The 27,732-nt window shown below is 42.6% G+C and overlaps 1 protein-coding gene across 1 annotated transcript in view; it reads left to right on the forward strand.

Annotated features, from left to right (window-relative positions):
* The window catches only part of LOC115463788 (RE1-silencing transcription factor-like), a 42,081-nt gene extending 18,204 nt beyond the window's left edge, over positions 1 to 23,877 (forward strand). Inside the window, exons 3-4 of the mRNA XM_030194558.1 lie at positions 9,431 to 9,514; positions 20,285 to 23,877. Coding sequence (XP_030050418.1) covers positions 9,431 to 9,514; positions 20,285 to 22,560 — 2,360 coding nt within the window. The 3' untranslated portion in view covers positions 22,561 to 23,877. The remainder of the gene's footprint in view (positions 1 to 9,430; positions 9,515 to 20,284) is intronic.
* The last annotated feature ends 3,855 nt before the right edge of the window (positions 23,878 to 27,732 follow it).

Consider the following 27,732-nt stretch of genomic DNA (forward strand, 5'->3'; position numbering starts at 1 on the left):
CTGTTACCAATAACCTACCCTTCAATTATGGGCTGCTCATGTCTTTGTCAGTGGGCAAACTTACAAAATCAGCAAGGGATCAAATACTTATTTCCACCACTGTATACAACACTTACCAGAACTTAAAAAAAAATGTCTGCCATTCAACTACAGCATTAAGACCCTGCGGTTCAATGGTCTGTAATCTATTGATCCATCTCTCCCCAAGTTGATGTAATTTTTTACCCCAATTTCCACCCCTTACATTTGCCTGTTTTGTCTATAACAAAACATTTCAAATCAGCCATATTGTGCTTCATACTTAAACAATGCCTCACAATAGGAGCATGCAACTTTTGACAATTGAGACATGATTTGTGTTCAGCGATCCTGGTTTTGAATGTTCGCACAATCTTTCCAACATAAAGTTTTTGACAAGGACATCTGATAATATAAACCACGTGGAGGGGCATTTTCGAAAGGTCGTCCAAGTATGAATTAGGGCGTCCTTGCAAAGTTGGCCAAAATCAGGTAGGTATAATCGAAAAAATAGTATGGACGTCCTTAGACATTCCATTATCGCAGCGTGAAACGCCCAAATCAGGGACGCCCAAAGTATAATAAAAAAGGACACCCATCTTCCAGCACCACCAAAGGTCGTTGCCAACATTCACTGTACTTGCCAACATGTCATTTGAAGGTCTTTCGGCGGTTCTACGAGAAAGTCGTCCTTATTACTACACTTTGGACTTCTCTGATGTATCTGGTTGTTCCGCAAGTACAGTGCATGTAGTTGTGGACATCCAGGTAAGGGAAATATAAGGAATATTCGTAAGTGCAAAGTACAGTAACAAGGATATGTTTCTTGCAGAACTGCCAAAGGACGTCCATCTTACTAGGCCCGCCGTTATACGCTGGGGGTGCCCATCTCGTAACGGCGCCAATAACCCCCCCCCCCCCCCCCCCCGTGGGGACGACCATAGATGAGCGTCCTCGCGCTGAGGATGCCCTTACGGCCCTGTTTCGATTATTGGATTTGGGCAACCTTCTTTCACGGGGATGCCCATGTGCCTTTTGTGTCATTTTTTCGATGCCCTTCTCTTTCGAAAATGAGCCTGAAGGTCACTCAAATAATTAGTGCAAAACCGCAGTTTGTATACTTTCTGATTAACAGGTTTTCTAAATTGTGTAAGTTCTTCTGTGAGATCACATAAAGTACAATTGCCACATTTAGAATGACAGCCTTGGAAGATGCTTAAATTGAAAGAACGAACGTGATAGACTTAAAATTCCTTTCAAATTGCGTCCTCTGGCAAACGCTAATCGCAAATCAATATCAGAAAAAGAGGATAACTCTGAACTATATCCCAATATTTACGAAGTATGTTAGTGCACTGTCCACTTTTTGCACTAAATTTCAATACACGTCTGATATGAATCATCCATTCGGGCACCAGTATTACCTCTTAATAACAAATCCCTATTATAGAATTTTCCTCGTTTGTATGCTCGTTTGAGGTCCTGTAATTAAATCTTTAGATTTGTCCTTAAAATCTTCAACACACTCTTCTATATCGTAACATTTGTTAAAACGGAAGACTGGCTTTCAGGTTGTAAGGATGACAACTTTCAAAGTGCAACATAGAATTGGTGTCCATGGTTTTTTTGTAAATTTTAGTTTCAAGATCCATTTTACTTGCAAATATCAGGTGTAGCCATGGGTGCCACCTTTGCACCATCAGCTGCATGTCTTTAAATGACACAATTTGAATCTTTATGGTTATCGAAGGCACCGAATGCTGCATCTTTATTCAAATGAGTCCATTTCATAGATGATGGGTTTTTGTTGTGGAAAGGTTCTAACCAACAGCTAGAAGATTTTGTACAGTTTTTAAATATGTGTAAAATCCACACATTAAGTTTGTTTACTTTTCAATCATCTGTGGACTATATAAATGTTTTGGATGTTTTGGTGTTTCAATCAAAAGATCATTTTGAAACTAAAATTAACAAAAAAAACTACGGACACCAAGTCTGTTTTGCACAGAGGAGTTCCATGGTAACCTCGGCTCCTGTGCGCATGCGCCTGGCAAAACCCGAACATAAAGCACACATTGGCGTCTGTTTACTGGGGGCTAAATAGAAGTGTTTAAAAAATTTTTTTTTAGCTTGGATACTTGTATTTGAACACAGGAAACAGACGCCAGTGTGTGCTTTCACTTTTGGGACTGCTGTGATTTACGTGCTTAAGGGCTTGCACTGGCTTCTTTCTGCTTCCAAAAGCAATCAAAACTGGCAGATCTCAAAGAAAGAAGCATGAGAAATCCTCTTTTCCAACACCCTAACGCCTGCTCAGAACTGGCATTATTTTTTTACAGCGGTAAGGCAACTTTGTTTTGGGTGATCTTTTCTGAGCATTGGGGAGGAATACAAAATTACCTCATTTACGTGTGCTTGACTACATTAGCATACTACTTGTGCTGTTCGTTTGCACACTCATTCGTTCCTACACTCCGTGCCTCTGAGCATTCTGCGCAGGTAAATACAGGCACTAGTCCAGTGCTAATGGCCTCTAGCGCCCTCATTTACTTTTGAGCATCTTGGCACCAGTGCTTTTTTTTTCATGGAAAAAAACGATGCTGCTACTCACATACCGGGGTCAGCTTTTGAGGTTGGGTGAATGGTCACGGTTCCGACCCCATAGTGGCTTGCTGTCTGCAACCATATTTGGACATCAGCCGCTTAAAAATATTTGAAGTTTGAAGCTTGGTGTCAGCTCAGTCACATCTGCACAACTTCCCTTCAGGCCAACTGTGAGGTACATTATGAAGTGCTACAAATATTTGTCCATTCAGAGCCCATAGCAAACCTGCCATACTATAACAGCACTGTCAGGATTCAAACAGCACCAACCCTACCTATTGAAAGGCAGCATTGCAAATATTACATCAAGGTCTAGAACAGTACAGCGCCTACTGAGAACATAGGAGAAGCAGGACTGCCACAGGTTCTTACAAAGAAATTACAAAGTATCAGAATTTGTGTGCAGCAGGAAATCTCAGTCTTAAATCATGCTTCGTCCCAGCATAGTGGAAGAGAGCCCACACCTCCTTGTTTTTTTATATAAAGCATGGCAAATTAATTCTCCATATGTATTAAGACTGATTGATCCTGAAGAAGATGAGCAAATACCTTGAGAGAGTAGAATATTGCCCTGGGCTTCAGATGATTGAAACATTTGTTTGGGTGGTGTTGGCACCATCTGTTGTGAGGACGGAATAATGCTCAGGTTGATATCTGGCATCCAGTACTATTGGTCCTGCTGCACCATCCTGTGAGCCTCCCTGGAAGACTTTGGTTCAAGGTATTCATTGAGTTCTCTGCTTCTCTCTCTGGTGGTGTTCTAAAAGAAATAAATAACATTTTTGGTTGTTTATTGAATTTAATTATGCCTGCAGTGGTATGGTATATGGGATCTTTCTCTGATTTGGCAGAGGCCTAGCCCTTATACCAGTGATGTAACCAGAGAAGTCAGTTTTTCTACTTCCATCTGCAGGTAGGAAGGGAATATAACCCAGTCGTACAGGATGGTGCAGTAGAGCTAAAGGAAGAGCAGTTAACAAGTATGACCAAATTTCAACTTCTTGGGCTCTTAAACCCTTCTTTAACTGGCAGGTGATATTACCTCTCGACCTCTTCCAGAAGAAGTGGATAAAGCCTACCCTGGACCTTAGAGCCTTGGAGGGTGGCATCTAGGATCTCCCACTCCACCAGCATCATGTGAGAGAAGACCTTGTGCAAGATAAAATTCTTAGGGGAGTCTCTGAGCACCTCTAAGATAGGGTCCCCTTCTTCCAGGTCTGCTATCAAGAGAGAGGACAGCAGCAAAGTCTCAGAGATTAGGTCAGTCAGCCAGGGCAACTCCTCATGGTGAATTAAGTGGATGATTGGAGGTCCTCTTTATCCTACTTGTTTGGAGTAGTATATCTCAAGGAAAGGAAATTAACGGATTTGACTAAATTTCACCATCTATATATATAAAAGGCACCACTGAAGCCTCCAGCCGGAAGTGTGAAGCGCCAGAGATATCCGGTTTCCCCATGAGTGAAGGAAAACAGCACAGCAGGAAATCCCACGAAACTGTGAAGGACTCAGAGGGGGGAGGGGAGAGAGATGCCCTCACTCTCTCTCTAACAAAAACACAGAACAGCAGGAAACAACACTGAAGGACTGGACTCGGAGGGGGGAGGGGGAGGGAGAGAGGGCAGAGGGCAGGGACACACACACTCCCACATGCACACTCTGAAGAAAACCTTGCTAGCCCCCGTTTCATTTGCATCAGAAACGGGGTTTTTTTACTAGTAGATTAATATGTCTCACAGTATTTAAAACCACAAGATCAGCTCAAATTTCCTGTACCGTGCAGCTCAAGGTTAGAGAGAGCCAAATTGCAGTGCAAATGTGAAAGACACACTGTTTGTGAGGTGGCTGTGGAAAACAAACAACATTCAGGGGCATGAAATCCCAGGTGTGGGATACAATTTTTAGGTGCCATGCTGACCTGACACCTGGGATTTGTCAAATCCAGCTGTACTGCTTCCCATCCTGAGGTTACCACCGCAAGGATTCTCCAGCGTATATCGTCTACTGCGTGTTGCTTCTCTGCCCAGTGTTGTACCAAAGAGCCGACATCACCTGGTTTACAATCTGAGACTTATGTGCATTTAATCTCGGTCTGATTAAGTGGGTAGTATGTCTCACGTACATGAAAGTAACAGCACAGAGAAGGGTCTAAAGTACAGAACAAAGTCCAAGATACAGTAAAAAGTACCAACAGCCTTTAGAAATGGGACACAGTATTATAAAAATCGATTTTCCAATATGGACCCGACGGGCCATATTTTGGCGCACAGCACCTGTGTCAGGGGTCAAATATGATCTAATATGAAATGAATACTGTGTGCAGCAACCAAACTTCTTCCTTATGAAACAAAAAGGAATTCCGTCTGCTGTATAAAGTGGTTACTTGACGCACTGAGAGCAAAAGTCCCTTCGTTCTTTGATAAAGGAACAAACCCTGAAGCCTCGTGGTGCTTTTTGCTATATCACGTACATGAAAGATCAGGGACAGTTACGTATACTGCATTGGCAGATTTGCAAAATACAATATTCTTCAAGAAGATTTTTTGTTTAGTATGTGGGTCTTCCCAATCCAATCTTCTTTGATTGTTTTTGCACACCATTGGCATCTCCAAAATTTCCAGTGTCCCGCTATTTCTAATCTCTTTTCTTAGCTTCAGCTCCACTGTACTGCACGAATGGGTATTATTCCTTACTTCCAGCAGATGGAGGTAGAGAAAACTGAATTCTGCCAGTGACTTCACCTAGTGTAAGCATAGGTGCTCCCTGGAACAATCCAACATTTTTCTCTAACTTCGTCAGGTGGCAGGTCATTCTGACGGTGCTCCTGTTCCTGGCCTAGCTTCCTGCTCTTTTGGCCGTGGTCGCACAGCATGGTCGAGCCTAATGGCCGCTCCCAGGTCACAGTCTCGGGACTGTACCTGGTTGAGCTCGGAGCTTGGTCCTGCAGCCCCCATTTGCACTGTGCCACTGTGTGAGGCTTTGGTTCAGTCCTGCAGGGCCTTGCCTGAGGGGTGCGGTCCCAATCCTCTCACCCTTCTTGCTCATTCCCTCTATTTGTGTGTGCTCCCTAAGGGCTCCCCCCAGGCTTTCCAAAAGAGCTCACATCAGCAGCACATACACACACACACACACACACAAAAATTAATTTGGCCTAGGTAGCTCTGTTACCTTTGTCAGGGGACTAATGCTACTGTAAAGAACTAAGAATGGAATTTCCCTCTAGGCGTACCCAGAGAGAGCTGGGAATAATATGCCAGAGCCCCAGACCGAGGTAGGCCGAAACAGTCAGGCAAGCCCTTGCATGTCAGCCGCATGGCATGCTGGCCAGTACAAGCTACGTGGTCTGCAGAGTCAGCAGCTGAGCAGAAATAATGGATTAATTTTATAGTGTATAAGTGTGGTTCATTCAGTCTGTCTCTCTTTTCTCTCAGTGAACATTTTATATGTGCTCTCCCCCTCCCCTCCCTCCTTGTTGAAATGGATACATTCTTCTGTTAGTGTTCCTGCCAAGGCACATTGGCAGTTAGAATCCTCCCTTCTTTCTCAATTCACTCATCTACTATAATAATTTGCACCTCCTACTACTACTACTACTTAACATTTCTAGAGCGCTACTAGGGTTACGCAGCGCTGTACAATTTAACAAAGAGAGACAGTCCCTGCTCAAAGAGCTTACAATCTAACGTTCTGAAGCTGACTGCCAGGAAGTTGAAGCCCGGTTCGTAATGTCTGAAGCCTTCCAGTGACGTCACCGCGTTGCCTGGGAAACCGTGACGTGTCTCAAGCACGGGCGCTACGAGTTCGCACCACCATCTCCATCCCCTCCCAGTTCAGCAGTCTGCCCCCCCCTTCCGAGTTGCAGGATGCCCCCCTCCCCTTCCCAGTTGCAGGACACCCCCCCCCCCACTTCCACTCCCTTCAGAGTTCCACGTGCCCCTCTCCCCCCCCCCTCCCGCCTCCCTCCCTCGAAGTGCAAGCAGGACCTGTCCTCCGTCAGCCCCTCGCCTTCCTGCGTGCCGGCTCTAATTTAAAAACTGTTACCTCGGGGTCTGGCGTCAGCATTGAAGGTGAGCGCGGCACTTCACACTGCCTTCCCATCTGAGCTCTGCCTCTGGTCCCGCCCTTCCGGAAACAGGAAATGAGGGGGGGACCAGAGGCAGAGAGCTCAGACAGATGGGAAGGCAGTCTGTAGCACCGCTCGCCTTCAGTGCTGATGCCGGACCCTGAGGTAACAATTTTTAAATTACAGTTGGCACGCAGTAAGGCAAGGGGCTGCCGGAGGACAGGTCCTGCTTGCACTTCGAGGGAGGGAGGTGCGGGGGCATTGAACTCGGAGGAGAGGGGGGCATGGAACTCGCAGGGGAGTGGAGGGAGGGGGCGTCTTGCAGCTTGAAGGGGAGGGGGGGCCTTCCTGCAGCTTGAAGAGGAGGGAGCCTGCAACTCGAAGGGGAGGGGGTCCTGCAACTCGAAGGGGAGGGGGGCCTGGAACTCGGAGGAGAGGGAGGGGGGCTGGAACTCGGATAACAGGGACAGAGGGATGGAGGGGGCCATGGAACTTGGAGGGGAGGGGGGCTGGAACTCAGACGACAGGGAGGGAGAGAGGGAGGTAGGGAGGGGGCGTGGAACCTAGCTAGCGCCCGTTTCGTTCCTCTACGAAACGGGCCTCTTTTACTAGTAGGAAAAATAAATCCCTGGTCATGTGATGGGTTTTTTTCAGTCCTGCCCATCCCAGGTCCCTCTGCATGTGGGATCTCTGGGGGTCCCTAGTGGTCCCAGTGGTTTTTTGGCTCCAGAGCATGACCCAGATGGTTAAGTAGGCTCTGCATAGGTCCCCTCTTGGGACATAATCCTAGCCTTATCCCTAACCCTCATACTCTTGATGGGAGGCCTCATTGTGAGGTCACTGCCATAGAACAGATCTGGTCATTCCGGAAGGTCTGGGTTCTTCGGAGGGAATAGATGAGGACTCAGTGGTTCTCTAAGGCTCCCAGTCCCCCATGGACTCCAGTTCTGAGGACCCTCCCTGGGTCATTCCATGCCAAGTGGTCTAAAATTTAAAAAATGTTCCTACCATCATGTTCTCCAATTTTGTTCAAATTTTATCTGTTGCGCGAGTCAGGTGTTAAACGAAGTTTCCCAAAATTTGAGGTCTCTAACTGCAATAGTTGCAGATCTAGACCCCCTTTTCTGAAAGATTGTCAGTCCATGAGCGCGCGACATTTACCAAAATGCCATTTTTGGGGTCTAATAAAATTCAAACACATTTATAAGAATGGCTAAAAAATTCAAATCCTATACAGTTTTTGATGCTAATTCCGATGAAATACATTTTAACATTATGGATGCAAAATCCAGTCAAACAAGTTGACTCAAAATGTGCATCAAAATTGGTTGCGACTCATCGGAACATATTTGGACCAATATTCAGACTGCAACAACTTCCATGTAAACAAAGATATGGACTTGAAATTTTGAACAAGCATTATGCTTGTGCTGGACATAATACTGCCAGATTTGCAACTAACCAGCATCTATAACCACCCTGCAGGATCTCTTCAAAGTTGGCACTGTGAGCGCAAATGGTAAAATGTACCAAAGTTCAAAGCCAATTATTAAAAAAGAGTCTGCCTAAATCAGCTTGTGAACAGTATCATCTGAAAGAGAAAATTGTGCTCTACAACACTGATATGTTTTTGTTTTGCAATGCCACCATTAAGTAGCCATTTACTCAGGTCAAAGTATGTTATATTTAGTCAGCCATTTACTTACAAAGTGCTTTTGCTTCATTATTTAGAGACTCTGCAGAGTGGGAAGTAAGTTTAGGTTTGACAGGTATGTGCCTTTTATGCTGGCACACATTGGAACTAGATTTAAATGGGTTACTTTGTATTTGCTCAAAGGATGGATAGGATTGTGCTATTAGGGTACACTTCATACACCAGAAAGTACTTTTAAGCAGAAAAATAATTTCTGGCATTTTGCTGCTTGAATAATAATTGAAAGTTAACTTGGAATCATTATAAACTAGTAAAAAAAAGGCCCGTTCTGTCAGAAATGAAACGGGCGCTAGCAAGGTTTTCCTCGGAGTGTATGTTTGAGAGAGAGTGTGTGTGAGAGATGGCGAGTGTGATAGACAGAGAGTGTGTCATAGAGAGTGTATGTGAGAGACAGAGAGTGAGTGAGTGCCCCCTCCCTTTATGGTCTGAGGCCCCCCTTCCACCCCCACCTCCTCTCCCCTGCCCCCCACTGAGACTTCCAGTGGCAGACTCGCAAGACTTCTGCTGAAGTCTTGGAGGCTGCCGTTGTAAGTATCGGCGGCCATTTTGAACAACGATCCGGCAGTGGGGGAGCGTCAGCGCCAGCATCGGGCAGGCAGGACCGGAGATCTTTCCTGCCTGCCCCGAAGAATTGTTTACACAACCTGGGTGGATGAAGGAGGGGCAGGTGAGAGAGCAGAGTCGTTGGACATGGGTGGCTGGAGGGGGGGGGGGGCAGGGGAGAGGAGGGTCGTTGTTTGATGCGCCACTCCCTGCCACTTGCTTCGCATGTTTCCCTACTCCCCCTGCCTGGGAATCAGCTGTGAGTGACGTCAGCCTGGCTACAGAGCCTAGCTCAGCAACTCCGAAGGTGCCACGGACACAGGCAGACACATTAGAACGTTGGTGGTGAGAATTATTATATAGGATGAAGCTAGTTAGATTGGTTTCACTTCTCATGCATAGATATTTTGGTACTTGAAATAAAAAAATAGAAACATTCATATATTTTGGTGTCCTTTTCTTAATACAGTATTTTTTTGTTGTTGCAGGAGAACGTCCATATCAGTGCAGCATGTGTCCATATTCAAGCTCACAGAAGACTCATTTAACTAGGCACATGCGTACTCATTCAGGTTGGTAGCAAAGCAGCATCTATTTTTAAAAACTCTGGGCCTTCTTCAGTAAAAATTAGTTTTCTGGAGGATCTCACCTTTGAGAGACCTTTGCTGAATATCATCATCAGTAATTACTTTAGATAAGTTCTGTGCACCTAGATCTCTGTTACATCTGCTGTATTCATAATCTTATATTCATGTCATCGCTGCTGTTTGAATTTATCCATAACCATAGCTGGCATCTGAAACAGCAGGGGCTTTGATCAGACATTAGTAGAGAAGGATATGGGTACAGTAGCACACATAAAACCGTACTCACACCTCAGCGCAGAAATTCTGTTTCCGACCTTTCTCCTTTACCAATGTCTTAGAAGAAAAACATAAAGTAGCACAGAAACAATTCCCCCGATATTCAGCCAGTGGCGGTGAACGTTTTGCTGCCTACCACGATATTCAATGCTGGGTTCTGTCCGGGCTTCAGTATTGAATATCTGTTTGATTGTTTTTTTAAACTGGCTAACATATAGCCAGATTAGTCAATATTCAGCCCGTGAGCTCATAAGCCAAACCGCTTAAAGATAGGACTGCTATTTATGTGGCCCAATTTAAGTGGTTACTTATGCATATATTGGCACTTAACCGAACTCCGTCCCTGGAACACCCACAAGTAGCTGCTTTAGAGTTCAGGGCTAAGTGGTCGTTTTCAGTGAAGATAACCAGTTAAGTGCCATTGAAAGTGACCGAATAGCCAGGAACAGCAGTTTAACCAGTCGTTGACTGTTTCCGGCTGGTTAAATCATTTTGAATATCAACCGGACTTTTTAGTATGAGAGTCACAGTATATGGCATTGGTTCCCAACACATGTACGCGTACCCCAAGGGGTACATAAAGCATCAGCAGGGGGTACGCAGCACCCAGTTGGTGCCCAACCACTGCCTTCCCCTCCCTCTAACCCGCCACTTGCTCACCTGCAGGGCCACTGCCTTCCCATGTATGCAGTGGCACCAAGAAATAGAAGCTGTATCCTTCTCCTCCATAGGGATGTTGAATGGGGAAGACAAGAGAGACAGAGGAGCTATGTTGGATCAGGAGGAGAGAGAGATGAGATCCTGGATGACCAGGGCAGAGGAGAGAAAAAGAAATAGAGGACTGATGTTGGATAGCAGGGGAAGGTGGGAGAGACAGAGAGAAGCTGTTGCATGATGTAGGGGAGAGAGGAGATAAACACACAGAGAGGAGATGCTGCTTGGCTGGGGAGAGAAATACATACAGAGAGAGGAGATACTACACACACGTGCGCACACACACAGAGCAGATATACTGGCAATGGAGAAAGATAGGAAAACAGAAAAGGGAGATAGATGATGGACATGGAAAAAGAGACCCTGGCAAGGGAGTTAAGAGAAGACAGAGAAAAGCGGAAACCAGATACCGGAAATATGAATAGAAAAATAAAATGGTTAGAATATATCAGTTTTTTGAATGTACATATGCCAGTGCTGATCAGAGCTTGGGGTTACTCAGTTCAAATTTGTTTGACTTAGGGCAGGGGTGGGCAACCTGTGGCCCACCATTGAATTTTATGTGGCCCCTAAGACCATGGGATGTATACACAGAAAATGTCATTAACTAGAGTTTTGGCAATTTTACTAATACTTTCAGAATAGCTACTCTAGCAGTTTGCTGGCTTTTATCATTTTTTAGTTACATTTGTACTTATTTATCTCAGAAGGTCTATCCGATTATGATATTATTTAATGTTTCAGCCCTCTAGGGGTAGTACTGACATTCATGTGGCCATCTGTGTATAAAGGTGACCCACCTTTAACTTGGGGATACTTGGCTTGAAGATTTTGGGGAATACTGGTATATAGATTTCTTGATTCTAGAAGGAGCAGAGGAATAGCCTAATGGTTAGAACAGTGGGCTGAAAACCAAAAGGAGCAGGTTCAACTCCCTCGACAGCTCTGTGTCGCCTTCCGGAGTCCTGGGCCACAGTTGACCCTCAGGTAGATGGGAAGGCTCGTGAGTGCCAGCCTTGTGGCTGAGCATGCCAGCAGGCTGGCACTTTGTGACCTGCAGGCGCCAGCTGCTGATCACAGCTGGCCTTCTTTCCTCTCCTATGATTCACCGTTTCCACGGGCTGGGGAGTTCCCTTGTACCATCAGGGGCTTCTCCTGCCACTGCCTTTGGTGGGAACGGCAGCCATGTTAAGTTCTGCTGCAGTTTCTCTGCAGCAGGATTTCTTTCAACCCCCATTGGACCCTAGAGTTGGTCCTTGACCTGCGCTAGGCCTAGGCACTGGGGGGCCCTGACCCTAGAATGGCTCCAGCATTCGGTTTTCTGGTCAAGCAGGCACTGGTGATTGATGCTCGCCCACAACCACATCTGGGCCCCACAGGAGGTACCTCCCTTGTGGACAAACATCGTAGAGGTTACTGTATTTTGTTTGTGTATTCCCTTGACTGCTGGAGTTGGTCATGAGGGAGGGGGGAGCTTCAGACGCCCCAGTTGTCTCCAGTTTGGATTTGGAGGAGGATTCCACTCCACAGGGGGAGGAGGAGGAGGAGGAACACTCTTCAGCCATATGGCTTTTTTGTTGGAAAAAACTTTCCCACCTTAATCAGTTTTGGAGGACTTGGCTCTCTCATTGGTCAAGCACTTGAAGGAGGGAGACCCTATTCTAGAGGGCTTTTGGGGGGGCTGTCCATGTTCTTTCCCCTACATAAAATGCTAACCCGCATGTTACTGGCAAAGTGGGATTCCCAAAATGGGGTCATCCAAGGATCCAAGGTATTGGACAGATTGTATTTTTTCTCTTTGGAGGAAGTGGATAAGTTTTGGACGTACCCCAAGGTGGGTGCTCTGGTCATAGTGATTATTAGAAAGATTTCTGTCCCAGTGCAAGGGGAGGCGGCTCTCGAGAAGTAAAAAAAAAAAAAAAAGGTGAAACAGCAGTTGAAGCTGGGTTTTTCATCCATGGCAGCTGAGGTACAGGCCACCACGTGTGGCAGGTACGTGGTGAGCGGTACGTTACAATGGCTACAGCAGCTGTCAGAGTCCCCAGAGGTGGCCCACTTGGAGTCCAGGGTGGCCTTTCTGACTTGATTTACTTTGATTTGATGCGCATCACCTCGCATTTGGTGGCCTCCACAGTGGTTGCCTGAAGGTGGCTCTGGCTGCATCATTTGGCTACAGATGCAGCGTCCAAGAAGCTTCTCAGTGGCTCTTCAAGGGCCGGTTGCTGCTTTTTGGGGAGGATTTGGAGAAGCTGATCAAGGACACAGGGAAGGTTCACCTTCTGTAGCTACCCTAGTTGTGCAAGAAAGGGACATAGTGTACCCCCTTAACAAAGTATCGCTGTCAGGGTGGTAGTCGCTTCTAGTTAGTGACATTCTGGTTCAGTCCTGGGATATAAGGTACCCTCTCAACAAACTCTTGCTGTCAGAGTGATAGTTGCTTCTAGTTAGGGACAGTTTCGTTCCGTCCCAGGGCCTAGCCAGCCTTCAAATAAGGGGCCCTTTTTGTTTTTGGTCCCAAATGATCTGGAGATCGGAGGCTCCAGGAATTCCCAGTGAGGGTGGGCTGGGCTGGGTCCCTTGATGGCTCAGATAGATAGAGGGCAGACTGGTCCTCTTCAGCCATGAGTGAGCCGTATCACCTTGGACCAGTGGGTATTCAAGGGGCTACCCCTAGAGTGCATTCATTTTGTGCTGCGCAATTGCTCAGAATTCCCTCAGGGGGAGTATTTGAATTAACAGTAAGGAAAGATGCTGGGCACACCCCCAACAGTTAATACATAGTCTTTGCGGTTATTGTATGGTAATTTGGGCAGTAAGGGCCCCAAAGTCTTTACAAAACTCATAGAAAGTGTACGATATAATCTATTATCCAATAAAGGGGGTTAATTATCAAGATGTCTTACAGCCAAAACAAGCATTATTTGCCCCTTAATGTTTGTTAACAGGTACTAACGTACTTTATATTACTGTAATGCACAATATTTTAAGTTTTCTTGGGTAACATGGTAATGAGATTCAACACATGCAAAACAGCTCATTACTTTCTAAATTCAGTAACACGTCTTACAGTAAACACATCAGTATTGTCCCTATCTCCCACTTATCCAGTATTCATTCACATAATATTGAAACAAGTAGTAAAGAAGATGTTCCTAGAAGTTTGACAAATACAGAATGTCACATTTAGCCAAATAGTGCAATATTGAGCGCTACTGGGTTAAATCAGTTTGAATAAGTCAGTTTGCACAAATAACTGGAATAACTGCTCAAGATTTTATTTGGATTTTCATCTGCATTTCTACCCAGACACATTTAGCCGAGTGTTTGGACAAAGTTAACTGGACATACTTGTCTGGATAAGTTTGTCCATTGACTGCTGGCCGACTATGGATCTCTGTATAAATAGATTTTAGAAATTTTTGTTTGATACCTTATTTTGTGCTTTGGTTTTGGATTGACTATATGGCTACTTTGTGGCTTCTTTCTCTGGATCATTAATATTAAAGCATAAGAGTCCCAAAGTTTCCTTACTTGCTATAGTGAGTTTTAAATAATTCACAAAAGAAATTACATTTTTTATCAGCCAAAAAATTGATTTTATCTAATGAGGAGAAAACGGTTTCTTAGCTTCTCCAAAGGATTAGTCCATACTTGTGGGTTGTGCCCATCTACCAGCAGATGGAGATAGAGAGCAAATTAGAACTTTAAGAACATAACATAAAAGCATAAGCGTTGCCATACTGGGACAGACCAAATCCATCAACTGCGGCCAATCCAGGTCACAAGTACATGGCAAGATCCCAGAACAGTAAAAACAGACTTTATGCAGCTCATCCTAAAAATAAGCAATGGATTTTCCCAAGGCCACCTTAATAATGGCTTATGGACTTTTTCTTATAGGAAATTATCCAAACCATTTTTAAACCCTGCTAAGCTAACTGCTTTTACCACATTCTCTGGCAACGATTCCAGAGTTTAATTGCACATTGAGTGAAGAAATATTTTCTACAGTTTGTTTTAAATTTATTATGCATGCCCCCTCATCCTAGTATTTTTGGAAAGAGTAAACCAGAGATGATTTACCTCTACCTATTCCGTTCCACTCAGTATTTTATAGACCTCTATATCATATCATATCTCCCCTCAGCCGTCTCTTCTCCAAGCTGAAGAGTCCTAGCCGCTTTGGCCTTTCCTCATAGGGAAGTTGTCCTACCCCTTTATCATTTCCGTTGCCCTTCTCTATACCTTTTCTAATTCCACTATATCTTCTTTGAGATGCGGTGCCCAGAAATACACACAGTATTTGAGGAGCAAACACACCATAGAGCGATACAGTGGCATTATAACATTCTCATTTTTGTTTTCCCATTCCTTTCTTAATAATTCTTAGCCGTCACTGCACACTGAGCAGAGGGTTTCAACATATCATCAATAATGACACCTAGATTCTTTTCCTGGGTGATGACGCCTAATGTGGAACCTTGCATCATGTAACAATAGTTTGGGTTCCTCTTTTCCACACGCATCACTTTGCACTTACTCACATTAAACATCTGCCATTTGGATGACCAGTCTCGTAAGATTCTCTTACAATTTTTCACAATCCTCTTGCAATTTAACAACTGAATAACTTTGTTTCATCAGCAAATTTAGGGCCTCTTTTACTAAATGCCACTAGTGATTCCCGCATTGCAAATGCAACTAAGTCCATTCGAATTGGGTGGATTGCTTCACATTTGCCGCACCAGGAATCACTAGCGTGGCTTAGTAAAAAGGGCCCTTAATTACCTCACTAGTTATTCTCATCTCCAGGTCATTTATAAATATGTTAAAAAGCAGCAGTCCCAGCACAGACCCCTGGAGAACCCCACTATCTACTCTTCTCCGTGGAGAATATTGATCATTTAGCCCTACTCTCTGTTTTCTGTCTTTTAACCAGTTTTTAATCCACAATAGGAATTACCTCCTATCCCCATGGCTCTCTGATTTTCTCAGAGTCTTTCATGAGGTACTTTGTCAAATGCCTTTTGAAAATCCAAATACACAATATCAACCGGCTCACCTTTATCCACATGTTTGTTCACACCTTCAAAGAAATGTGGTAGATTGGTGAAGCAAGATTTCCCTTCATTAAATCCATGTTGGCTTTGTCTCATTAATCCATGATTTTGAATATGCTCTGTGTTTGGCGGGTTTTTGAGTACTGGTGTGGGAAACGAGACCTTTCCCCCTGGAGGGCTCAGTTTTCCAACATTTTGGGGTTCCTGCAGCAGGGGCTCGCCTTGAGTTCCCTGAAGGTCCAAGTAGTGACACTTTCCAGCTTTCGAGAGAAGGTGAAGGGCATATCTCTGCCTTTGCACAGGGATGTGGCCCATTTCCTGAAGGAAGTAGCACACTTGCACCCTCTGCTTCATCCTTTCTTCCCTTTATGGGACCTCAATTTGGTTCTCCGGGTGTTGTCTGGGGTTGTGTTCAAGCCCTTGTGCTCAGCTTCCATCAAGAACCTCACACTTAAGACTATCCTTAGCGTGCTGGGACCAGTATCTGTTCTTTGCGGAGGATTCAATGTCCTTTTGTTAGGTCCCATCCTTTCTGTCAAAGATGGTGTCTCCATTCCCTGTGAATCAGGAGGTGCGTTTGCCCTCCTTTGGGGCGGGAGATTCTTCTCCTGCAAACCAGAGGCTTCACAAACTGGATGTCCAGAGGGCGCTTCTCTGGTACCTGGAGGAGACAAATAAGTTTTGTCTCTCTGATCACCTATTTGTGCTCTTTCATGGCCCTTGGAAGGGTCAGGTGGCCTCCAGGCCCTCTATTTTGAGGTGAATTAAGGTGGCTATTAAGTCCGCCTACATCGGTATGGGTCGTCAAGTGCTTAAAGACTGAAGGCACAGTTGGCCAGGGCTCAGGCAGCATCTTAGGTGGCGGCCCAGGCTGTTTCACCTGATGAGATTTGCAAGGTGGTGACATGGTCTTCGCTCCATTCCTTTGCTAAGCACTACTGGTTGGATTTCTGGCCATGGTCTGTTTTGACTTTGGCAGAGCGGTCATTCAAGGGGTCTTGTCTTTATCCATCCATTAGATCTGCTTCAGTGCATCCCATTGGTTCAGAACAGTGTAAGCTGACGCTAGTAAAGAAGAAATTGTCTTACCTGATAATTTTCTTTTCGTTAGTCAGCGTCAGTGTTCTGAAATCCCGCCCTTGGAAGACATCGGCCTGGGTTTCTGGGTGTGCTCTGTTATTGGAAGTAGTTGAAGAGTAATATCTGATTCTAATTGGCAGCCATACGGGGTTCCCGTGACGTGACTATTGCCTGGTATTTGTAGGGTAGCAAATGCCACTTGGTTGTGTTTTGCTTGCTTGCTAATCATTGCAGCTGCTGTGGTTGATGGGGCTGGGTGTGTTACAGAAAGGGACCTTCTGCTGCTTGGGCAGATGCATACTTTTGTTCAGAGCACTACAGATTATAACTGGTGATGTCACTGGTTGAATTCATTTTTTTCCATCTCTATCTGCTTGTGGGAAGGGATAACACCTTCTGGTGCAGAACAGGGATGCTGACTAAAGAAAAGAAAATTATCAGGTAAGACATAATTTCTCCTTTCTTTTGCTCATCATCTTTGAGGGAAGCCAGTGAAGATTCTGTCAGACAACATGGCAGCGATTCCTATGTCATCAGGCAGTGGGGAGCCAAGAGTGTTCTCTAGCCACAGAAGTAGAGATTCTTGTCTGCTGGGCCAAGGTCCACATTTCTCTAATTTCAGCAGCTCCTATTGCAGGAGCTCCAAATACTCAAGCAGATTTTCTTAGCAAACTTTCTTTGGATCTGGGGAAGTGGCAAGTAGTGACAAAAGTATTCCATCTGATTACATCATGTCAGGAAGTCCCAGGAATAGATCTAATAGCATCTAGGAGGAATGCTCAAGTCCGTAGATTGTTCAGCCATTGGAAGGACCCCAATGTAGAGGGTCTGGATGCTCTTTTACAACAGTGGCAAACAGATTACCTATATGTTTTTCCTCCGTGGCCAGTGTTAAGCAGAAAACTTCTTCGCATTGCTCATCATCCAGGGAAAATGATCCTTGTAGCTCTGGATTGACCAAGATCTGTTTTTACTACATATGCTCAGGTATGGAGAACCTTTGAATCTTGGTGTGCAGAGAGAAACTTTATCTACTCTAAAGTGTCAGTGCCATAAATTTTAGTCTTTCTTCAAGAAGGGCTCAAGAAATATCTTCCCCTCAAAATTCAGGTAGCAGCTCTGGCATGTTTTTTGTGGTCGTATCCAACAGTCATCTTTGGTAACACATTCAGATGTTGTGTGTTGTTTGAGGGTTGTTAGTCACCTTAGGCCTCCATCAGACAGGTCCCTCCTGAATGCAACCTTAATCTTGTTCTTAAGGCCCTTTAAAAAAAAAATCCTTTTTGAACCCCTACACAAAGCTACTTTTAAGGATCTTACTTTGAAAATGGTTGTACTGCTATGAATTTACATCCTGCTTCACTGACACAGACTACTCAATAATTACTGTGGATTCTTTTGGATTCGTATTAGGTAAATGAGACCTTTTATTAGAGGTTCTGAAATCTACAATGATTAAAATATATACAATGATTAAGCTATATACACACAATGATTAGCTATATAACTAAAAAGAAACAATACCTATCTATAAACAATCATTACATCACTGGTCTCTATATCTAAGCAATGCTAAGAGTTCCTAGACCAGGAAAAGAAGCAATAATACACTATATACAATCATCACTGGTCCTTACATCATCCAGGCTCTTATCATCAGCTGGGGGGGGGGGGGGGGGCCTGTTCACAGCGAAAGCCAGGAGTTTCTTTGACCAGGAAACATGGTTCTCTGTGCAGTTCGTATGTTACTTACAGATGAGCCCCCACTTTCACTGAAAGAAACTCCCCTTTTATTAGGCTTAGGACTCATGTTCAGAGCTAAGGAAAATTACAGAAATGCTTGAGAAACAAGCCACACTGGGGGAATATGGTCACATGTTTCCCAGTCCAGGTGGCCAATCTGAACTCGAAAACAAGCCCCATCTTTCCCTTCACATGACAAAGTAATTAGAGCTGTGTCTTATCTTCTACATTCCAACTTATTTTCACACAATCAAAGTTAAACAATCATTTTTAAACAGAATTGCTTCTAATCACAAATACAGACCCTGAGTGCACTTGTTGGTCAAGGCAGATAGAGTTGAAAAGCAATCTCTAAAATCCTTTTTATTACAACAGTTTTCTTAGTAGCTATGTCATCATCCAGAAGGATCTCGGAGCTTCAAGCCTTATCTTATAGAGACCCCTTTCTGTGTTTTACTGAAGTTGGGTTGTCTATCCATACAGTCTCTTCCTTTTTACCTACAGTGGTTTCTGCTTTTCATGTTAATTAACCTCTGTATTTACACTCTTTTTCTGAAGAGGATTATAGATAAGAGTTTTCCTCATTGCATCTCATTGATATTAAGAGTTCTTTTGCTCTATTTAGAGGTCACTAATGATTTTAGGCACTCAGTTTATCTTTTCATTCTTCTCTTGGGACCCAAAAAGGGTTTGTGCACTTCTAAAGTGACTATAGCTCGTTGGTTAAAGTATATTATACTATCTCTTCAGCCTATCTGTTAGCAGGGAAAAGAACTCCTTCCATCTTGAAGCTCTTTCTACAAGGATGCTATCTGCTTCCTTTGCGGAGGCCCATACTGTTTCTGTAGATGAAATTTGTAGGGCGCCCACAGTCCACATTGTATACATTTTCTAATCATCATCTTGCTAGATGTGGCAGCTAGGGCAGAAGCTTCCTTTTGGAGCTTCTGTTCTTGTGGAAGGGTAACATGTTCCCTCCCAACTTGAGGACTGCTTTTATACATCCCACAAATATGGACTAATCCTTTGGAGACACTAAGGAAGGGAAAATTAGTTCCTACCTGATCATTTTTCCTTTAGTCCCAGAGGATTCGTCCAGATCCCACCCTTCTCATCTCCTTCTGTTTTGTTGATTTTCTTGTTTCTTAGGCACATGGTTAGTGTTCTTCAAAGTTTATAAAAATTTGTTAAAGAGGCAGGAGTTCTACTTCTTTTCCTCCATTAACTTCTTACTGCTTGGCTATCCGAATACTGAATGGAACCTAGTGCACAGCAGCCTTATGTGACAAAGTACTAATTTGCTCTCTATCTCCACCTGCTGGTAGATGGGCTTAACCCACAAGTATGGACTAATCATTACTTTGGGACTAAAGGAAAGAAAATTATCAGGTAAGAAAATAACTAATGTTTCCTTCTTTATTACTGTTTGAAAGAAGTTCAAATGACATAATTTGGAAATTTTCTTTCTTGATCATACTTGATAGAACTTTTTTGAATATACAGAGACTAGGTAAATTTAATTTTTCTGATATGTGAAAGAAGACTTTTATCAACTCTAATTTCTGTTTCTCTACAATGCATTCAATGGACCAGTTGGGTATGGATTCAGTTTACTAACATAACTATTGAATGATCAGTCCTGGTAGGTATTCTTACATATGATAATAATTTTGCCTTATTATGTGTAAAATATATGAACCTTTTAAGAGCATCATCCTCGGATATAAAATGACACTTAATTTTGTTAGAGTGATTTGCATGCTGTGCAGCTTGAACAAATAAGCATGACATCTGTCTGTGTGTGGTGTGTACAGTATTTTCATTGATCAGTAATAGGGTTATCAGTGCTTGGCACTTTACTAACATTTATCTGTTTCCTTAGGTGAGAAGCCATTTAAATGCGAACAGTGCAGCTATGTGGCGGCAAACCAGCATGAAGTGACTCGTCACGCAAGGCAGGTTCACAATGGTCCTAAACCCTTAACCTGCCCACATTGTGACTACAAAACGGCAGACCGAAGTAACTTCAAAAAACATGTAGAGCTTCATGTAAATCCACGGCAGTTCCTCTGCCCAGTGTGTGACTATGCTGCATCCAAGAAATGCAACCTACAGTACCACATAAAATCTAGACATCCTGACTGCTCAGACATCACAATGGATGTCTCCAAAGTGAAACTGCGGACCAAAAAATGTGAAACAGATTTTTCAGACTCTGCTACCAGTGAGAAATCGGACAGAGAGCACAAAAAGTTTAAAGGCGAGGCAGAGGAAAAGAAGGAGAAAGCTGTCAAACCAGAGAACAGAGAGAGCTCAAAAGATAAGAAAGCAAGCACTGGTGCTTGTGTGGGTCAAGTAACAACTAGAAGCCAAAAGGCAGCCCCTGAGCTCAAGAATGTGGTGGATGAGAGAACTGAAAAAAGCAAAGTTAAATTCAGTAAAAGAAAAGGTGTCAAAAGAAAAGCTGAAATTGAACCCACTTCAGTAAAGCAGGATTTCACAGATGACAAACATGTAACAAAAAAGAAAATGAAGCTAGAACACAAAACCAGGGATTGTCAGGAAATACAGAAGAAACATATCAAACGTAAAGCATCCAAAAAGCAAAAGTCCTGCCTTAAGAAAGGCAGGAAAAAGAAAGTTTTAAGAAACAAGTACAAGAAGAAAATGAAAAAACTTGCTGCTTATGGAAAAGGCAAAGAGAAATTAATTCCTGAGAAACCCGTGATGGTGAAGGAAGACAGTAATGGAATACTTGACTGTTCTGATGATAATCGGCACAAGGAGTCAGAATCGACTGCTGTTGCTTCCATGACAGTAGAGTATGTTGCTCATGTTGTTAATGCAGGTAGGAGCAAGAAGAATGAACTGCCCATACATGAAGCTGTAGAGATGGAAGTGAAAGGTCAGGAGTTGCCTGCCGAAGTTGAGCAGAGTAGAGAAATTACCAATCAGACTAAAACTGGCTACATTTCAGAGTATCAGGGTCTATCTAGCAGCCCCAAGGAACTTTCCAGTGCAGTACCTTGCGAGCAAATCCCAAAAGTTCTAGAAGCGCCTGAAAGGCATCCAGTGGGCCTAGTGGAGGCGCCTGATGGGCACCTTGCGAACCCCATGGAGGTGCCTGATGGTTGCCCAGCGGACCCCATGGAGGCACCTGATGAGCACCCCGCAAACCCTGTAGAGACACCTGACAGGTGCACTGCAGACCCCGTGGAGGTGCCTGATAAGCATCCAGCGGACCCTGTGGAGGCACCTGATGAGCACCCTGCAGACCTCATAGAGGCACCTGACAGGTGCACGGCAGAGCTTGTGGAGGCATCTGACGAGCATCCTGCAGACCCAGTGGAGGCATCTGATGAGCACCCCGCAAACCCCATGGAGGCACCTAATGGTTACACAGCAGACCTTTTGGAGGTGCCTGACAAGCACCCCTCAGACCCCATGGAGGCACCTGACGGTAGCACAGCAGACCTTGTGGATACGCCTGATGGGTACCCAGCAGATGCTGTGGAGGTGCCTGAGGAGCGCACGACAGATCTTACGGAGGTGCAAGATGGGTACCTAGCAGATCCCATGGAGGTGCCTGATGGGTGCCCAGCGAACCCCATGGAGGTGCCTGATGGTCGCCCAGTGGACACTCTTGAGATGGTAGATAGGTGCCCGGAAGGCCTCGGTTATGAAGATCATCAGAAAGACTCTGTGCACAAATCGTTTGAAATAAAGGACATGGCAAATCAAAAGCTGATAGAAGATCAGCCTAATACTGACACTCCCACTGAACAAATGACACAAACGCAATGTGAGCAGAATCCAAAAGAGGCAGTATTTGTGCACCCCCAGTGTAATACTGCAGTGGCTGAATCTGTGGAAATGGATGAGGATGAAGGAATCCACAGCCATGATGGCAGTGACATAAGTGACAATATTTCAGAAAGAAGTGATGATTCTGGGTTAAATAGTGCTCAGTCCATACCTGAAATAGTAGAAAGTAAAGCTGCTGTACCAGAATCTGTTAAATCCAGGGTGACTATGCAGAGGTTTATGTGTATATTTTGTGATCGTACTTTTAGAAAAGAAGGAGAATACAGTAAACATCTAAATCGTCATTTGGTAAATGTGTACTACCTTGAGAAAGCAGCAAAGGGGCAGGAATGAGTGAAAGCACCTTCATGGTGAGGTTTAAAATGTTTAGTTTTTAATTGCAGCTGCATATTATGTAAAGTTATTGTAGCCAAGTTTTGCTTTTTATCTTAAACTACTGTATCAGTTTGACTTGTTGATTTAGGTGGACACCTCTCTGCTGCCTTTACTATGTGATACTAAATTTATTAACCTAATGTGTGTCCCTTGTTTAGTAAGCATTGCTAAGGGACATAATGGTTTGTGGCCTGCTGATTTAGTGTAAAATTATAGTCTGGTTAAAAAGCAGATTAAGCTTAACTGAGTAAATATTTGTCTAAATCAGAGATTTAGTGAAGAAAAACTAGCCCTGTATGTCAGTTGTACCACTGGGATTCAAGTGGTAGTGGTCAAAGACTAATTAATGTTTGAAGGATAAGGTTTGTTTGTTTATTTTTATTTTTATTTTTCGGGGAGGGGGGGAGGGGGTTAACTGCCTGTTTATTTCCCAAATTCAGCTTCAGTTTTGTTTCTGACTCAATTATTTTGGTGTGCTAAGTGGTGAATTATTTTGAGTAGTTTATCAGATTCTAATAGAATGATCGCTTCTATTTGATAAAGTGAGCACTTTGGATGAAAAGAAGAGATTATCTTAGAGACAAAACAAAAATAAGTGTATTCTCAACTCACTTCACGCCTCCTAACCACAGACACTGAGACCTGGAGAACATATTGTCTCTGTTTCAAAGTAAACTTCTGACTGGATATCAAAAATTTTTTTTTTTTTGAAAGCACACTGGCTTGATAGATATTGATAGTAATGTTGGGGATCAAGTGATAGACTTTTAAAAAGACTTATCATGGTGCTTTAAGGGTTCACAGTATTGCACATTGCATTTTTGTTTTAATTTTACCTATGCAGTTTAAGATGTTAGAAGTAGTATTTGTGCTGTATACATACACTTTATTTGATATGCATGTTTATTTTCTTCATGTAATTTCTTTATTTTCAGACCTTCAGGTTGGTTGCTTGCCATTAATCAGGCTATAGTACTTTCTCCTTCAGTTTTGTATTTGATAACACATTCCCAGCTGTTTAAATTTTTTTCTAAAGTGACAGATAATTTTGCAGATTGATCTAAAGTTGAAGACAAACAATTCAAGCTAGAAGCTGCCTAATTTGCAGAAGTGGAGTTAAAATGTATTTACAGTTACATTAGATTTTATTTAATGATGATAGGGAAGTAGATAAATTGTGCCCTAGGAAATCTGTGTCCAGTGATGGTCATAAATTTTCTTCAAACCATCATTTAATTTGCTGAAGAACAGTTCATACATTGTATTCAGAAAAATAGCATTGCAATACTATAATACTATGTTTCATTTAAACTATATATACATATGCATATTTTATTATATCCTATATCATAACTGAAAGTACTGGTAAGCAGCAAGCCTGAAATTGAAAGATTTAGAATTTCCTATTGCTCATTATCCATTCAAGTTAATGGATTAAAATACCACTTGAGGCTACCAGACCATCAGGTACTAAAGAAAGATGGATAAGTACAAGGTGGCTTTTGATCTCCACCCTAATTATCATGTTATTATAACGCTGTACTACTTTGGTCCTATCTTCTCTGCGATCCTTTATGATAACTTTCAATATTAGTACCTGTTAATAGCTCAAATTCTGTAACTTAGAACTGTTAATAGCATAAAGTGGGCTTATAACTGCGTGTGTCACATTTGTGCTTCAACTATGCATTCAGAGAACAGTTCTATAAGATGGTGCCAACTTGTAGCCTATTCTTTAAAGAAAAGTACACACATACTTTTCATTATAGAATACCAATATAACATGTCAGTTAAAGTGCAATCACTTAGACCAGTCATATGCCTAAATTGCAAAAGATTATACAATTCCAGTGGTTCCCAAACCTGGTCCTGGAGGCACCCCAGCCAGTCAGGTTTTCAGGATATCCACAATGAATATTCTTGAGAGAGATTTGCATGCAGTAGAGGCAATGCATGCAAATCTGTCTCATGAATATTCATTGCTGATATCCTGAAAACCTGACTTGCTGGGGTGCCTCCAGGACCAGGTTTGGGAACTACTGTGCTATTCTATAATCTCTGCATGGAAATGTACATGCTTCCCAGATTCTGCCTGTATGAACGCCCCTGCAAACTATGCACCCTCATGTTTAGGCATCATTTATAGAATAGCTTGTAGCCAGAATATGGACATTTATGCACACATATGCCTGTATATTCCAGTATTTGGATCATGTTCACGTATTTCTGATGCTTAAATCTTGGCACTTTTATAGAATTATGCCCTCAGTGCATAGAACAGCAATATTCAATGTGTACTCTATTATACATTAAAATAGCACGATTTTTAAATGGAGTACAGGATTGTAAGATCTAAATTAACATTTGACTCTTTGAGACTGAGCTTTCTGCCACAGTGACTCTTGGAGTGAAGATAGGTACTACAGGCATGCTGTATACATTTGTAGATAATGCATATTTCTTACACAGGCACATGGATGAATATTTATAGACTGGAATGTGCTATCTACAGTATGGTGAGAGCTGAAATATTATGAAGAATATGAAACTGCCACATTCTTTAATGCCTGATGATATCTACAGATATCTGTACATTTAGAGGTCCTTTTATTAAAGCGTGCTAACGGATGTATTTTGAAAGTGGGTGCACATCTAACTTGAATGAATAGCATGCAGAGGAAAGACTACTTTTGCATATAGGATTCTTAGTAGAATGGGAGGCCAAAGATTTGAGGGAAAATATTTCCCTATGGCAAAAATAATTTTGTTTTATGATGTATAGTACTTTTTTTTTGTTTGTATGTGATTAGGTCTTATGGAATAGCTATCGCAGCTCTGACAATCATTGCCAACTGAAGATCAAGTTGCAACTATATTTATGTTTAAACCTTTAAAAAAAAAATAAAGCTAGGTAATTTTATTTTGTCTTTCTGAACATCCGGTTTTAAGTTCCTGCTTTTCCAATTTAAAATGTTGCCACCTTTTGTAAGAGATTTGAACAGAGACCAGGAATTCCAGTACCATGTAAAGATGTATACATCTCTTCATATTTATTTAAAAAAAAAAAAATGAACTTAAATATATGTGTGTGTGTATTTGTGGGTGTATATTGGTATACACCAATACTTATATTTCAGAATCTTCCAAAGTACCTGACTAAGGAATAGACTGTCTCATCTTGTTTCCCCCTAGTTCTGTCAAAGAACAAGGCCTACAGTAGGTGTGTCCTTTACCTAATAATGCAGTGGTTCCGAGACTTAGTTTGAGCTATGACAAAAAGAGCACGCCACAAAAGCAGTACTCTAGTGCTGAATGAATTTGAGGCATGTTTGCAACATGGCTGAGTAGTTAACCCATATTAACTGCACTAATAAATGCTTAGTAGTTACAAAACCTCTGTGGTAATTGTAAGGAAGCAAAGATTATGTGCAATCAAGTGCCCATTCAAGCAAAAAGTTCTGATTTTGACTCAACCATTATGTGAGTTCTGAATATTATGCATGCATGAAAATCTTGGAATTCCTAAATCTCTGTCTCTCTTAAGTAGAATGGTAGGCACATAGTTTGGCAGTATGTTAAAGGAAACTAGCAAAAATTGTGATTTACTACATGTAGCTCATTGTTTCTAACTTAATTGATATGCCAGCTAACATTTTATGTAAGGTATAAAGCTGATTAGTATGTATTTTATTTTACAGTTCCGTGTTGCAGTGCATTCTTGAAGTTTTCAGTTTCGTACTCTCTTTCTCTCACTATATGCTTTCTACTCGTAAACAGCTTTACATTAGTACCTGTCTTGCTTGGATGAACTTAGCTATAAGAAGAGAACTTAGTGTAGATATTCAAACTTTGGCATCTCACTGTATCAGCAACAGTAATATTGAGTAGACTTCTGTGTTTAGATACACCTGAGTGTCACAGATACAGATTCAGCAGTAACTGCTTGAGGAAATATCCCTGGCAAATTCAAGATCAGTAATGTCTTAGCCTTCAGGATTTCCCTTTTTGTAAACTAGACATGGTGGGAAAATTGCTGTCAGTTCAGCTGCTCACTTCATCTTCCTCTCTTATGTGGTAACGAACAGCGATCCACTTGGCTGGTAAACATTTGTTCATGTGAAAGAAAACTACACATTCAGGGGCCCTTTTACTAAAGTGTTGCCGCACAGCAGCCCGGAACCACCACCAGCCCAACCCCCAACGGGCGCCATTTACAGTGCTACAAAAATTCAAGTCTGATTTTCTAGCACGGGAATTATCCATCAGTAATCGGGCAATGCCATGCGCTACCTGGTTACCTCAGGGTTAGTGCAGGAGCCTTTACCGTCACCTCAGTAGGTGGCGGTAAGTGCTCTCCCCCCCCCCCCCCCCCTGAAATGGCCGCTCAGCAAGGGTTAACTTACCATACGGCCGTTTCTTTTTTTTCTTTTGGCCTTTTTACCCACTGTGGTAAAAAGGGCCCTGGTGTGCAGCAAAAATGGCTGCTGCTGCTAGTGCAAGGCCCCTTGCACTGCAGCTTAGTAAAAGGGCCCCTCATTCCGTATAAAACTAATTAGAATTGTTTTTCAGTTGTACATATGCTTTCCCATCCTTTCCTCATTACAGTGACATGAAATTTTTCTAAGCTGGTTTTTTTTGGAACCATGTTGGGAACGTTTGTTTTTTTGTTGGTTTTTCTTCTTTTTTTTTTTTTTTTTTTACAGTGCAATACTTTGTATTATTTTCTGAATTAAACCAAAGGTTTTTTTTTTTTCATATTTCTAGCTATCAACTGTAGCAGTACTCTTAAGAACGCTGAAAACATTTTGTAATTGATATTAAGATAAACCAGATTGCAAATCCTGTTTTGTTCTTGAACCATTTACAGATCTTTAGTTCAGCATATAGTGTGAAATTAAATTGCATTATATTAACTCTTTCAAGTGTATTTTCTTAATTATAGTTCTGATTGAATAAACCTTGTTATGACATTTCTGACTTTTTATGAATGCACTACTGTTGAGTACTTTTCCTGTCTTGGCAGACCTTGTTTTCTATATTTAACTATTTGATCTTATATACATAATAGATGTTTTTTTTATGCATAAACTGTATACCAGTGCATTTCAACTTTATTTCATGTATAAATAT

The sequence above is a fragment of the Microcaecilia unicolor genome, chromosome 2 (genome assembly GCF_901765095.1).
Source record: "Microcaecilia unicolor chromosome 2, aMicUni1.1, whole genome shotgun sequence".
Classification (NCBI taxonomy): Eukaryota; Metazoa; Chordata; class Amphibia; order Gymnophiona; family Siphonopidae; genus Microcaecilia; species Microcaecilia unicolor.